Consider the following 13,289-nt stretch of genomic DNA (forward strand, 5'->3'; position numbering starts at 1 on the left):
TGACACCTGCACTGACTAACAGACAATAAAGCCCTTTACAGTTTACACTACAGTCGCAGATGACATGTTTGAACAGCGCTAAGAGAAAAGGCAGCTTTAGCACTATAGTCCTGTAGCCAGGAAGTGGATTTGATGACAAAAAAATGACTTGCCAACAATCTAAGCCTTGGATTCAGAGGGAGGAATAGAGTGGCCCTGAGAAATGCTCTTCAAGGAGAGATGAGGTTTACAGTGGTTTACCCATATGAGACACACTAGTACCACTAGCTTTTTGGATCAAGGTAATACATCACGGTTAGTGACACAAATGGTAAATAGGCCAACAAAAGACAAAGTAACAAAGATGCCTCATTGTCTACAGTCAGTGAAGGGGGGAAAGAGAAGTGAGTGAGGGATCAGGAAAGAGACAAGAAGAGATGTGGGGTGAGGGAAGAGAAGACTGACGGTTGATGGGACAGAAGTGTAGAGTGAAGGATGAAGGGAGAGAAGTGTAGAGAGTGAGGGATGAGAGGAGAAAAGTGTAGCAAGTGAGGGATGAAGGGAGAGAAGTGTAGCGAGTGAGGGATGAAGGGACAGAAGTGTAGAGAGTGAGGGATGAGAGGAGAGAAGTGTAGAGAGTGAGGGATGAGAGGAGAGAAGTGTAGAGAGTGAGGGATGAGAGGAGAGAAGTGTAGAGAGTGAGGGATGAGAGGAGAGAAGTGTAGAGAGTGAGGGATGAGAGGAGAGAAGTGTAGCATGTGAGGGATGAGAGAAGTGTAGAGAGTGAGGGATGAGAGAAGTGTAGAGAGTGAGGGATGAGAGGAGAGAAGTATAGAGAGTGAGGGATGAGAGGAGAGAAGTATAGAGAGTGAGGGATGAGTGGAGAGAAGTGTAGAGAGTGAGGGATGAGAGGAGAGAAGTGTAGAGTGAGGTATGAGAGGAGAGAAGTGTAGAGTGAGGGATGAGAGGAGAGAAGTGTAGAGTGAGGGATGAGAGGAGAGAAGTGTAGAGAGTGAAGGATGAAGGGAGAGAAGTGTAGAGAGTGACGGGTGAGAGGAGAGAAGTGTAAAGAGTGAGGGATGAGAGGAGAGAAGTGTAGAGTGAGGGATGAGAGGAGAGAAGTGTAGAGTGAGGGATGAGAGGAGAGAAGTGTAGAGAGTGAGGGATGAGAGGAGAGAAGTAGAAGGAGTAGTTGTGTGTTTGTAGTTTCTTACCTGGCCTGGCTGTCTCTGCTGTCGGTTGAGGAGGTGGACTCAAGGTCTAGGCCTTCCATCTTGCAGAGTTTAGGATGGGCACGCTCGCTGGTCCTGGGCATCTGGATGCTGTCAGGACCCATATCAGTGTGGTCCAGTGTGGAACGACAGGAGCAGAGCAGGGTGTTCTCTGTGTACGCACTGGAGAAACACACACAGACAGATGGAGTTTGTGGAATGGTCTAAACAGACTATGGACCATGCATAACCTCATACAGTGTGTGTGCGCCTGCACCTCTGGGTATCTGTGTTTCTATCTGTGTACGCCTTCATGTCTCTGTCTGTCTGCTTGCCTGTGTGTATGTCAGGGTGCCTGTGAGTGAGTGTGAGTGTGTGTAAGTGAGTGAGTGTGTGTGAGTGTGTGCGTTAGGCCAGAGTCTAGACAGAGAACAGAATTCCCCGTGGGCACTAGTGCACCCAGAACAGAGCTGTGCAGTTTCAAGGTGCCAGGCTGGTTTTAAACCCTTCATAAACACTCCAACACATACCGGGAGCCTGGCACTCTTCAGTCTCAAATAAATAACAAACTATGACTAAAACAGGCAATGTGTGTACCAACAAGCAGCGTGAAATCAACACAACACCAAAACATAACCACTGAATATTGAATAATTGTTCTGTCAAATGGTAATGTAATGTAAGTGTTTATCACGTAATGGTGTCCATGCTGGGATAACTTGAGCAAGACTTGGGTTTTATTACACACGGATAGAATGCAAATAAATCGTTCAATTATCTGTTCCACCCGCAACATTCCAATCTTTTTTCTCCCAAATTTCGTGGTATCCAATTGGTAGTTACAGTCTTGTCTCATCGCTGCATCTGTAACGATATTCGTCTTCGGATGAAGAGTAGTCATCGGACCAAAGCGCAGCCCCGGCAAGTGTTCATGTTATTTTTATTAGAACAGAAACACTAAACAAAATAACAAAGAGAGTGAAACGAAAACGAAACAGTCCTGTAAGGTGCAGCAACACAAAACAGAAAACAACTACCCACCAAACCAGCATGGAAAATGGCAACCTAAATAGGCTCCCCAATCAGAGACAACGAGAAACAGCTGTGCACGATGGGACAAGGACATCCCTGCCGGCCAAACCCTCCCCTAACCCGGACGACGCTGGGCCAATTGTGCGCAGACATTTACATTTACATTTAAGTCATTTAGCAGACGCTCTTATCCAGAGCGACTTACAAGTACATACATTCATACTTTTTTTTTTGTACTGGTCCCCCGTGGGAATTGAACCCACAACCCTGGCGTTGCAAGCGCCAAGCTCTACCAACTGAGCCACACGGGACCAGGGTCTCCCGGTCGCGGCCGGCTGCGACTCGAACCCAGAATCTCTAGTGGTACAGCTAGCACTGCAATGCAGTGCCTTAGACCTCTGGCCACTCGGGAGGCCTCAACATTCCAATCTGACCTACTGTCATCTGCACAGCATGACATCTTTCAAAAACAGGCAATATCTTGCACCTGATTCTAGAGTCTGTTTGGATTCTTTTATTTAGTCTCCCTTGATGTTTTGAGTATTATAACTGAATGATAGTAAGAAGTGTGTGTTTACTATAATATCCTTGGAGAATCAAGAAGCAGCTGAACAACCTGGTCTACTGATTCCTCAGCTATCACCAGCTATCATATTGAAAAGGATTTCCTCTGCTTGATGTACTTTAATGATGACAAGAGGTGAATCAATCTCATCATTTCTTATGAGTATGAATAATCAAATCAAATGTCATTTGTCACATGCGCCAAATACAACAGGTGTAGACCTTACAGTGAAATACTTACTTACAAGCCCTTAACCAACAATGCAGTTCAATAAATAGAGTTAAGAAAATATTTACTAAATAAACAAAAGTAAAACATGTAATAAAAGGTAACAATAATTATATAATTAAGTAGTAATATAACTGTAATAAAAAGTGTATTTTCCTCAATTCCCTTACCTGGACAGGCTGTCATGAGACACCATAGGGTCTTGGCTCTCCAGATAGGCACAGCTCTGCCGCTCGGCCTTGTGGGGGATGCAGTCCTGGCACGTCTCCTCCTCGGTTCTCTCCAGGCCAGACTCAATGGACGCAGCCTTGCACATCTGCTTGTGGTAGTACACGTGGATGCTCTCCCGCGAAGGCTTGTTCCCCTGGAACATTACAACCAAGAATGTCTGTTAGAATTGTTTGCCCTACACCCACTTCATATTGCATAGCCTGTAATAACAATGTAATACCATTGGAAATAGGCAATTCCAATGTTATTACTATGCTATTACTAGAAATAGGCACTAGAAATAATTACCATGGTTTTAAACAGTATGAAATGGTAAATAATTATGCAATGTTAAGTGGGACCAAATGGTGTTGTTACTAGGAAGAGACACTTATTCACAGGCAATCTTCAAAAAGCTGGATTCTCATTGAACTGTACACCTGAGGTATCAGGTAATATGCCTCATAGTACAATAAGCATCACAAAATAAATAATCAGAATAGTCTAAACCCCCTGGCCGTGACCTTACCTTTTTGACCTCGTGCGTGAGCATGCAGCGCTCAATGCGCAGCACGGTGGAGATGTCCAGGTGTTCCTGACACATCGAGTTGATCCAGGCTGTGAAACTGTCCAACATGGCCAGGAACAACACCCAGGAGAATTTGACGATGTTGAAGACTCGCTTCAGGATGTTGTCTGTGGATGGGGAGGAAGACAACACACGTCCTTTAATAGCCAAGTCCACATCAGTCTTTATTCTTTGTGACTTACAGTACAACTGTAACTTCATTGATGCAGAGGGCCATGTGCCATGGGTTGGGTTAACTTTTCAAACAGGGTTGGGGTCAAGAAACCTAACCCAGGAAGTAAACTGAAATTCCATTTCCAATTCCACATCCATTTCTACCTTTAGATTTTGTGGCATAGAGAAAGTTAAGATATCAGACAGGGGAGGTGATATTAATAATACTCTGAGTAAAAGAGAATGTTTTTGGATCTTAACCCTCCAGACAATATTTCCTAAAAGGTCTTAATGATGAAATGCCTATGTATGTTATGTTGTAAATTTGAACATGAATTATGCCCCTATTTCAGATTACTCTGACGTTTTTCTTACACTGTACACAATGATTTAGGAAAACTTGCTTGGTAAGTTGGTGTCCTGATTGTGGTGTTACAGATGTGTTTAATATGTCTTATGTACACACTTTATTTGAATATTTATGAAATGCATATTGTTATATTTGGTAGCACTTATTTGTTTTTCCTTCGCCTCCAACCCCTTTCCATGCATGGAACGGGTATGGGTGGAGCTAGGTCTACATAAGGGTGCTAATTTAAAAAACTCACAAAAGCTCTGACGAAGGCCGTGAGGCCGATATGTAAAGCTTATTAAAGATCAGTAATACTATCAAGAGCAGTGTGCGGTTCCAGTGTGCGGTTCCTCATCTTATCCAACTGTTTCCATGCACCTGCACAAAAGATAGCTCAGATGTGCGAGTGCCTTTTGAATTTTGAATTCCACATCCTGAAAGTGACTGAAATACAATACAATTTATCCCAACCCTGGTTTGAATGGCACCTACCTGGTCCGTCTTTCTTCTCCTCCATCTCCTTCTGATCCTCCACTTCAACAGCAACATGAACAGCTGGATAGAAAAGAGATTGAAAATAGAATGTTTCAAGAAATTCATAACATTTTTAAAATAAACATATCCCTTGCTGTAAAGTCACAAAGGTGCAACCCAAAAGTACCCTTCCAAACAAAGGACGCTCCATTGACAACCCATTGAAAGGGTACTTTTTTGTTGCAGAACAAGTTGTTCTCTATCTAAATAGCCTATCCAATACATTGTTGTCCCCTCCCAGACCTCATGTAAAACGATTTGGCTAAACTGAGAGACCGTACTGTATTCCAGCCACATCCACAGTCAGTCCAGCCGTCACATGGGATGAATTGACCATATCTAATTCAACATGGCATCCTATATTTCAGACCCAGGAATGCCTTGGCCTTGACTGGAGTTGGAGCTGGGCTGTGGAAAGGAGGGAGGGTAGAAGGGGGAAGACTTGGCGGAACTGTGGACTGGACACAGCATGGCTCCCGTTAAGGCTTCAGTAAATCGTTAAGTAGGTGCTCTTGAACAACGCAAAAAAAGGGCACAAAATGCCCATTCATGAGTGGTCTAGAGCCTATAACATCCCGTCACGGAGGCTGAGAGAAATCCTCAGGGGGTGAAACGTACACTTTAAGAAAAAAAGGTTCCAGAATAGTTTTTCGGCTGCCCCCATATGAGAACCCTTTCTGGTTGCAGATAGAACGCTTTTGGGTTCCAAGTACAGTAGAACATCTACATGGAACCCAAAAGAGTTCTACCTGGAACCAAAAAGGGTTCTTCAAATCGTTCTACTATGGGGACAGCCGAAGAACCCTTTAAGATTCTAGATAGTACCTTGTGTTACAGAGTTTACTGTAACACAACAAGTGATGGACAGACAGATGGCGTGAGATGATGGGAAACATTGAGAGGCAGGGGCTTGTTTCCCAGAGGAACTGCTTGTCATGGTTCCACCTGTCACCAGAGGGCGGCAGAGACCGTCCTAGAGACATTAACGACACTCAGGTGTGTCCAATTTACTCTTGTTAAAGGAGGTGTTATTCTGTAACGTGTAAGCTAGGAGTCGGGAAGCAAGTACATGGAGTGAATTGAATAATAAATTAAACAAAACAAGAAACATGAGTAGCGTACCGACATAAAACACAGGAACATAATCAATATGTCAACAGGTGCGCGTAACGATGGTGGCAGGTGTGAGTAATAATGAGTAAACTGGCAACGTCGAGCACTGGAGAGAGGGAGCAGGAGTATACGTGACACTGCTAGCACATTAAATCTCCTACACTGGGTTGGATTAGCCTGGTTTAACCAAACTGAATGCTGCACTCACCAATGTTTGACATTTGCACAATGTTCAGTCTGGTTAAACCAGGCTAAGGTTGGAAACAGAGGAGACTGAAAGCCTAAGTCATCTGCTTTGAATGAGAACTTGGGTCCTCCTCCATACCTTCCCTCAGGTCCTCTTCCCGTGGCTTGCTGCTGCTCCCTTCAGTGTATTTCTTCCAGAAGCGGCGTTTCTCCTTGCTGCGCTCCTTCATAGCCGTCTTGGAGTCGGTGATCCAGGCATGGTACACAAACTGTGGGGAGAAAACGTTAACAGCCGCACTTGTGGACTGGTGATCAAACACAGTGTGTCCAGAGATTCTGTTGAAAGGATGTTTGGCTGCTTAATTGTGACACCCACCCTGCTACATATTGAACAACCGTTAAGAGATTTGAACTTAGTGCTTCTGGTTCATGTTGACAAACTTGCCATTGGTGAGCAACTGTTTAATCAAAAGCAATGGGACTCAAATTAAGTTCACACACTCAAAACAAAATAGTTGAGATGAGTGTAGGAAATGTCAGGATTAGGCAGCCAACGAGAAAATAATCTAGTCAACCAACCAGTAACTCACAGGTAAAAGTAAAAGCCATTGACAAAGTACACAATACAGTTTCAGGGGGTGTTTTGATCCAATGAAATGGAATGTAAGGGCATGTGTTTATGTAAACGGGACAAAAAATGGATTTACAATGGAATAAAGCACCCCTCAAGATGAACACCACCAACAATTACTAGTTTGAGACCAGGGTTGGGGTCAGTTCCATTTTAGTTCAGTACATTTCAATTTACTTCCTGAAATTGACCCCAAACCTGCTTGAGACACAGACCAATCCCCACAGAGAATTACCCTGGAAGAAAAGCCACCACCACACATGCATATCTCTCTCCCAAAGCAACAGTTCACTGCATTTCCATGCATCATCAGCGGTGGCCATTTTGTCATGACTCAGCAGCATCTTGTGAAATGGAGCGGGGCCGTGGTCTTTGAACAGAACTTTATTGACATCGTGGTGATGTTTTGGAGTGAGAGTGGAAAATGCGTGTAACGTCGTGAGAAAGTGGCTTGGACTGGAGTGCTCAAGGGGGAAAGAGTATACACACAGCATACAAAAGGGAAATACAAGATGGAGACCTAGTAGTGAGAGTACCTTGGCTGCCCTCATTATATACTGCAGAGCAGTTTTGGGCAGCTTAATGATAGACTTTGGTAAAGCCAACGAGGCAGAGGCAAACTTTCGGATTGCTCTCTACAATGGAGGACAAAGCAGGGGTGAGAGTTAGAGAACATAACATTTGTCGCAAATAAAGGTCAAATAAACACAACTCACGACAAAGGATGTTAGCAGTTAGTACTTAAAAAGATAGAAAACTGTTAAGTGCCGAAAGAACAAACAAAATCAGGGAATTAGCAAAAGAATGACTTGTTACTTGTCTGTTGTAAGAACAATTACACATTAGAAATCGGTCCAAACAGAAATAGAAGCAAGCAGTCCCTTTTTTTTTTTCTCTCTCTCTCTTTAAAAAAAAAATTTTCTCCCATTTTCTCCCCAATTTTCGTGGTATCCAATCGCTAGTAATTACTATCTTGTCTCATCGCTACAACTCCCGTACGGGCTCGGGAGAGACGAAGGTCGAAAGCCATGCGTCCTCCGAAGCACAACCCAACCAAGCCGCACTGCTTCTTTAACACAGCGCGCCTCCAACCCGGAAGCCAGCCGCACCAATGTGTCGGAGGAAACACCGTGTACCTGGCCCCCTTGGTTAGCGCGCACTGCGCCCGGCCCGCCACAGGAGTCGCTGGAGCGCGATGAGACAAGGATATCCCTACCGGCCAAACCCTCCCTAACCCGGACGACGCTATGCCAATTGTGCGTCGCCCCACGGACCTCCCGGTCGCGGCCGGCTGCGACAGAGCCTGGGCGCGAACCCAGAGACTCTGGTGGCGCAGCTAGCACTGCGATGCAGTGCCCTAGACCACTGCGCCACCCGGGAGGCCCTCAAGCAGTCCCTTTTAAAATAACCGATACAGATAAAATCAAAAACAGTCCAACTGGTTTCGCTGGACAAAATTCTATATTCTCAATGCAGGACAATGGTAAAGGGGTCATTTCCTGTGTTTGAGTACCTGAAATGCAGACTTCTTGGGTGAATCTTCCTCCTTTTTATCCTCCTCTTCCTCCTCTTCTTCACTGTCAGTCTCAAACAGGTAATAGTTACCACTTCTCACCACTGAGAAGGGAGTGAAAGACAAGGTTAAAGGTTACCTACTTACACTAGTCCACCCGTGTATTACATTGTACACACGTATATGAATGTAAAGACAAACAGAAATCAGATATGGTATTCATCTTGTGTGTCAATAACGAATTCATGCACTCTTAGAAAAAAAGGAGCTTTCTACAACCTAAAATCGTTCTTAGGCTGTTTCCATAAGAGAACCCTTGGAAGAACCATTTTTGGTTCCAGGTAGAACCCTTTTGGGTTCCATGTAAGACCATTTCCACAAAGGGTTCTACGTGGAACCAAAAATGGTTCAATCTGGAACAAAAAAGGGTTATCCTATGGGGACAGCCGGAGAACCCTTATGGAACCCTTTTTTCTAAGAGTGTGCCTAATTTGTTTACATGTAACTACAGTCACAGTATCTTATTGAATTGGAATATTGAAATAGAAAGCTCGAAGTTTACTCACTGGATGCATGGTCCACCCACGGCCTCCACCACTGCTTCTTTGTCTTCCCCTTGCTCTTCTCTTTGTCGGTATTTTCTTTATCTGAAAAACAAAGATTTTTTTTGCTTTCAAAGTACTTGATGATGTGAATGGAATGTGTCTGTATATGTAATTGTTGTGGGACTGTGATGAGTGTCTTCAAACAGACTTATCGTTCAATCAATGCAAAACTGTATAGGCCTACATAGAAGATCATCCAAACATGGCTGTCAGTGCACTCGTTACTCAAAGCCCACTTGCTGTCCCACCTTCATCATCCTCCTCCTCATCCTTGGCGTCTCCGCTTTCCTGCACCAAGCTCAACATCCTCTCCTTGCCTCTCTTGAACTTCTGCTGCCGACTCTTGATGCGGTCCATTCTGATTGGACACAGAGACAGAAATGATCACAAATGACCAATAGTCTCTGACCACTGTATATTTAAGCAATAAGGCCCGGGGGGTGTGGTATATGGCCAATATACCACGGCTAAGGGCTGTTCTAATGCACGACGCAACACAGAGTGCCTGGATACAGCCCTTAGCCGTGGCCATATACCACAAACCCCCGAGGTGCCTTATTGCAATTATAAACTGGTTACCAACTGTAACGTCCTGACCAGAGTTCTTATGTGTTTTGCTTGTTTAGTGTTGGTCAGGACGTGAGCTGGGTGGGAATTCTATGTTGTGTGTCTAGTTTGTCTGTTTCTGTGTTCAGCCTAATATGGTTCTCAATCAGAGGCAGCTGTCAATCGTTGTCCCTGATTGAGAATCATATATAGGTGGCTTGTTTTGTGTTGGGGATTGTGGGTGGTTGTTTCCTGTCTCTGTGTTTGTGTTCTGCACCAGATAGGACTGTCTCGGTTTTCACGTTTGTTGTTTTGTATTGTTGTAAGTGTTCACATTTCGTTATATTAAACATGTTGAACACTAACTGCGCTGCATTTTGGTCCTCTCCTTCATCCCAGGAAGAAAGCCGTGACACCAACTTAGAGCAGTAAAAATATATGTTTTGTCATTCCCGTGGTACATAGTCTGATAGAAATAAAGGTTAAATTAAACATTTAAAAATATATATACCACGACTGTCAGCCAATCAGCATTCAAGCCTCGAACCACCCAGTTTATAACGACAATGAATCAATCCTTTGTTGATTCATTGTCTGTGGGCTTGCAGTGAAATCTCTGACAAAGTTATGGTAATTCTGTGCGGGGTGCGGATGGGACATAGGGGTTAGTGTTTGGCTTGGTGTCAGGACGTGTGTGGATGTAATAGGGGTTAGTGTTTGGCTTGGTGTCAGGACGTGTGGAGATGTAATAGGGGTTAGTGTTTGGCTTGGTGTCAGGACGTGTGGAGATGTAATAGAGGTTAGTGTTTGGCTTGGTGTCAGGACGTGTGTGGATGTAATAGGGGTTAGTGTTTGGCTTGGTGTCAGGACGTGTGTGGATGTAATAGGGGTTAGTGTTTGGCTTGGTGTCAGGACGTGTGGAGATGTAATAGAGGTTAGTGTTTGGCTTGGTGTCAGGACGTGTGTGGATGTAATAGGGGTTAGTGTTTGGCTTGGTGTCAGGACGTGTGTGGATGTAATAGGGGTTAGTGTTTGGCTTGGTGTCAGGACGTGTGGAGATGTAATAGAGGTTAGTGTTTGGCTTGGTGTCAGGACGTGTGTGGATGTAATAGAGGTTAGTGTTTGGCTTGGTGTCAGGACGTGTGGAGATGTAATAGAGGTTAGTGTTTGGCTTGGTGTCAGGACGTGTTTGGATGTAATAGGGGTTAGTGTTTGGCTTGGTGTCAGGACGTGTTTGGATGTAATAGGGGTTAGTGTTTGGCTTGGTGTCAGGACGTGTGTGGATGTAATAGGGGTTAGTGTTTGGCTTGGTGTCAGGACGTGTGGAGATGTAATAGGGGTTAGTGTTTGGCTTGGTGTCAGGACGTGTGGAGATGTAATAGAGGTTAGTGTTTGGCTTGGTGTCAGGACGTGTGTGGATGTAATAGGGGTTAGTGTTTGGCTTGGTGTCAGGACGTGTGTGGATGTAATAGGGGTTAGTGTTTGGCTTGGTGTCAGGACGTGTGGAGATGTAATAGAGGTTAGTGTTTGGCTTGGTGTCAGGACGTGTGTGGATGTAATAGGGGTTAGTGTTTGGCTTGGTGTCAGGACGTGTGTGGATGTAATAGGGGTTAGTGTTTGGCTTGGTGTCAGGACGTGTGGAGATGTAATAGAGGTTAGTGTTTGGCTTGGTGTCAGGACGTGTGTGGATGTAATAGAGGTTAGTGTTTGGCTTGGTGTCAGGACGTGTGGAGATGTAATAGAGGTTAGTGTTTGGCTTGGTGTCAGGACGTGTTTGGATGTAATAGGGGTTAGTGTTTGGCTTGGTGTCAGGACGTGTTTGGATGTAATAGGGGTTAGTGTTTGGCTTGGTGTCAGGACGTGTGTGGATGTAATAGGGGTTAGTGTTTGGCTTGGTGTCAGGACGTGTGGAGATGTAATAGGGGTTAGTGTTTGGCTTGGTGTCAGGACGTGTGTGGATGTAATAGGGGTTAGTGTTTGGCTTGGTGTCAGGACGTGTTTGGATGTAATAGGGGTTAGTGTTTGGCTTGGTGTCAGGACGTGTTTGGATGTAATAGGGGTTAGTGTTTGGCTTGGTGTCAGGACGTGTGTGGATGTAATAGAGGTTAGTGTTTGGCTTGGTGTCAGGACGTGTGTGGATGTAATAGGGGTTAGTGTTTGGCTTGGTGTCAGGACGTGTGGAGATGTAATAGAGGTTAGTGTTTGGCTTGGTGTCAGGACGTGTGGAGATGTAATAGAGGTTAGTGTTTGGCTTGGTGTCAGGACGTGTGTGGATGTAATAGGGGTTAGTGTTTGGCTTGGTGTCAGGACGTGTGTGGATGTAATAGGGGTTAGTGTTTGGCTTGGTGTCAGGACGTGTGGAGATGTAATAGGGGTTAGTGTTTGGCTTGGTGTCAGGACGTGTGGAGATGTAATAGGGGTTAGTGTTTGGCTTGGTGTCAGGACGTGTTTGGATGTAATAGGGGTTAGTGTTTGGCTTGGTGTCAGGACGTGTTTGGATGTAATAGGGGTTAGTGTTTGGCTTGGTGTCAGGACGTGTGTGTATGTAATAGAGGTTAGTGTTTGGCTTGGTGTCAGGACGTGTGTGGATGTAATAGGGGTTAGTGTTTGGCTTGGTGTCAGGACGTGTGTGGATGTAATAGGGGTTAGTGTTTGGCTTGGTGTCAGGACGTGTGGAGATGTAATAGAGGTTAGTGTTTGGCTTGGTGTCAGGACGTGTGGAGATGTAATAGAGGTTAGTGTTTGGCTTGGTGTCAGGACGTGTGGAGATGTAATAGAGGTTAGTGTTTGGCTTGGTGTCAGGACGTGTGTGGATGTAATAGGGGTTAGTGTTTGGCTTGGTGTCAGGACGTGTTTGGATGTAATAGGGGTTAGTGTTTGGCTTGGTGTCAGGACGTGTGGAGATGTAATAGAGGTTAGTGTTTGGCTTGGTGTCAGGATGTGTGTGGATGTAATAGGGGTTAGTGTTTGGCTTGGTGTCAGGACGTGTGGAGATGTAATAGAGGTTAGTGTTTGGCTTGGTGTCAGGACGTGTGTGGATGTAATAGAGGTTAGTGTTTGGCTTGGTGTCAGGACGTGTTTGGATGTAATAGGGGTTAGTGTTTGGCTTGGTGTCAGGACGTGTTTGGATGTAATAGGGGTTAGTGTTTGGCTTGGTGTCAGGACGTGTTTGGATGTAATAGGGGTTAGTGTTTGGCTTGGTGTCAGGACGTGTGGAGATGTAATAGAGGTTAGTGTTTGGCTTGGTGTCAGGACGTGTGGAGATGTAATAGAGGTTAGTGTTTGGCTTGGTGTCAGGACGTGTGTGGATGTAATAGGGGTTAGTGTTTGGCTTGGTGTCAGGACGTGTTTGGATGTAATAGGGGTTAGTGTTTGGCTTGGTGTCAGGACGTGTGTGGATGTAATAGGGGTTAGTGTTTGGCTTGGTGTCAGGACGTGTGGAGATGTAATAGGGGTTAGTGTTTGGCTTGGTGTCAGGACGTGTGTGGATGTAATAGGGGTTAGTGTTTGGCTTGGTGTCAGGACGTGTTTGGATGTAATAGGGGTTAGTGTTTGGCTTGGTGTCAGGACGTGTTTGGATGTAATAGGGGTTAGTGTTTGGCTTGGTGTCAGGACGTGTGTGGATGTAATAGAGGTTAGTGTTTGGCTTGGTGTCAGGACGTGTGTGGATGTAATAGGGGTTAGTGTTTGGCTTGGTGTCAGGACGTGTGGAGATGTAATAGAGGTTAGTGTTTGGCTTGGTGTCAGGACGTGTGGAGATGTAATAGAGGTTAGTGTTTGGCTTGGTGTCAGGACGTGTGTGGATGTAATAGGGGTTAGTGTTTGGCTTGGTGTCAGGACGT

The 13,289-nt window shown here is 45.0% G+C and overlaps 1 protein-coding gene across 1 annotated transcript in view; it reads right to left on the bottom strand.

The window, feature by feature from the left end:
- The window catches only part of LOC120050632 (piezo-type mechanosensitive ion channel component 2), a 129,646-nt gene that overhangs the window by 10,607 nt on the left and 105,750 nt on the right, over positions 1-13,289 (bottom strand). Inside the window, exons 28-36 of the mRNA XM_038997218.1 lie at positions 9,150-9,259; positions 8,863-8,937; positions 8,297-8,400; positions 7,320-7,418; positions 6,274-6,421; positions 4,812-4,874; positions 3,755-3,921; positions 3,186-3,379; positions 1,194-1,373 (exon numbers count right to left, since the gene is read on the bottom strand). Of these exons, the coding sequence (XP_038853146.1) occupies positions 1,194-1,373; positions 3,186-3,379; positions 3,755-3,921; positions 4,812-4,874; positions 6,274-6,421; positions 7,320-7,418; positions 8,297-8,400; positions 8,863-8,937; positions 9,150-9,259 (1,140 nt within the window). The remainder of the gene's footprint in view (positions 1-1,193; positions 1,374-3,185; positions 3,380-3,754; positions 3,922-4,811; positions 4,875-6,273; positions 6,422-7,319; positions 7,419-8,296; positions 8,401-8,862; positions 8,938-9,149; positions 9,260-13,289) is intronic.

This window comes from Salvelinus namaycush, chromosome 7, assembly GCF_016432855.1.
Source record: "Salvelinus namaycush isolate Seneca chromosome 7, SaNama_1.0, whole genome shotgun sequence".
Lineage (NCBI taxonomy): Eukaryota > Metazoa > Chordata > Actinopteri > Salmoniformes > Salmonidae > Salvelinus > Salvelinus namaycush.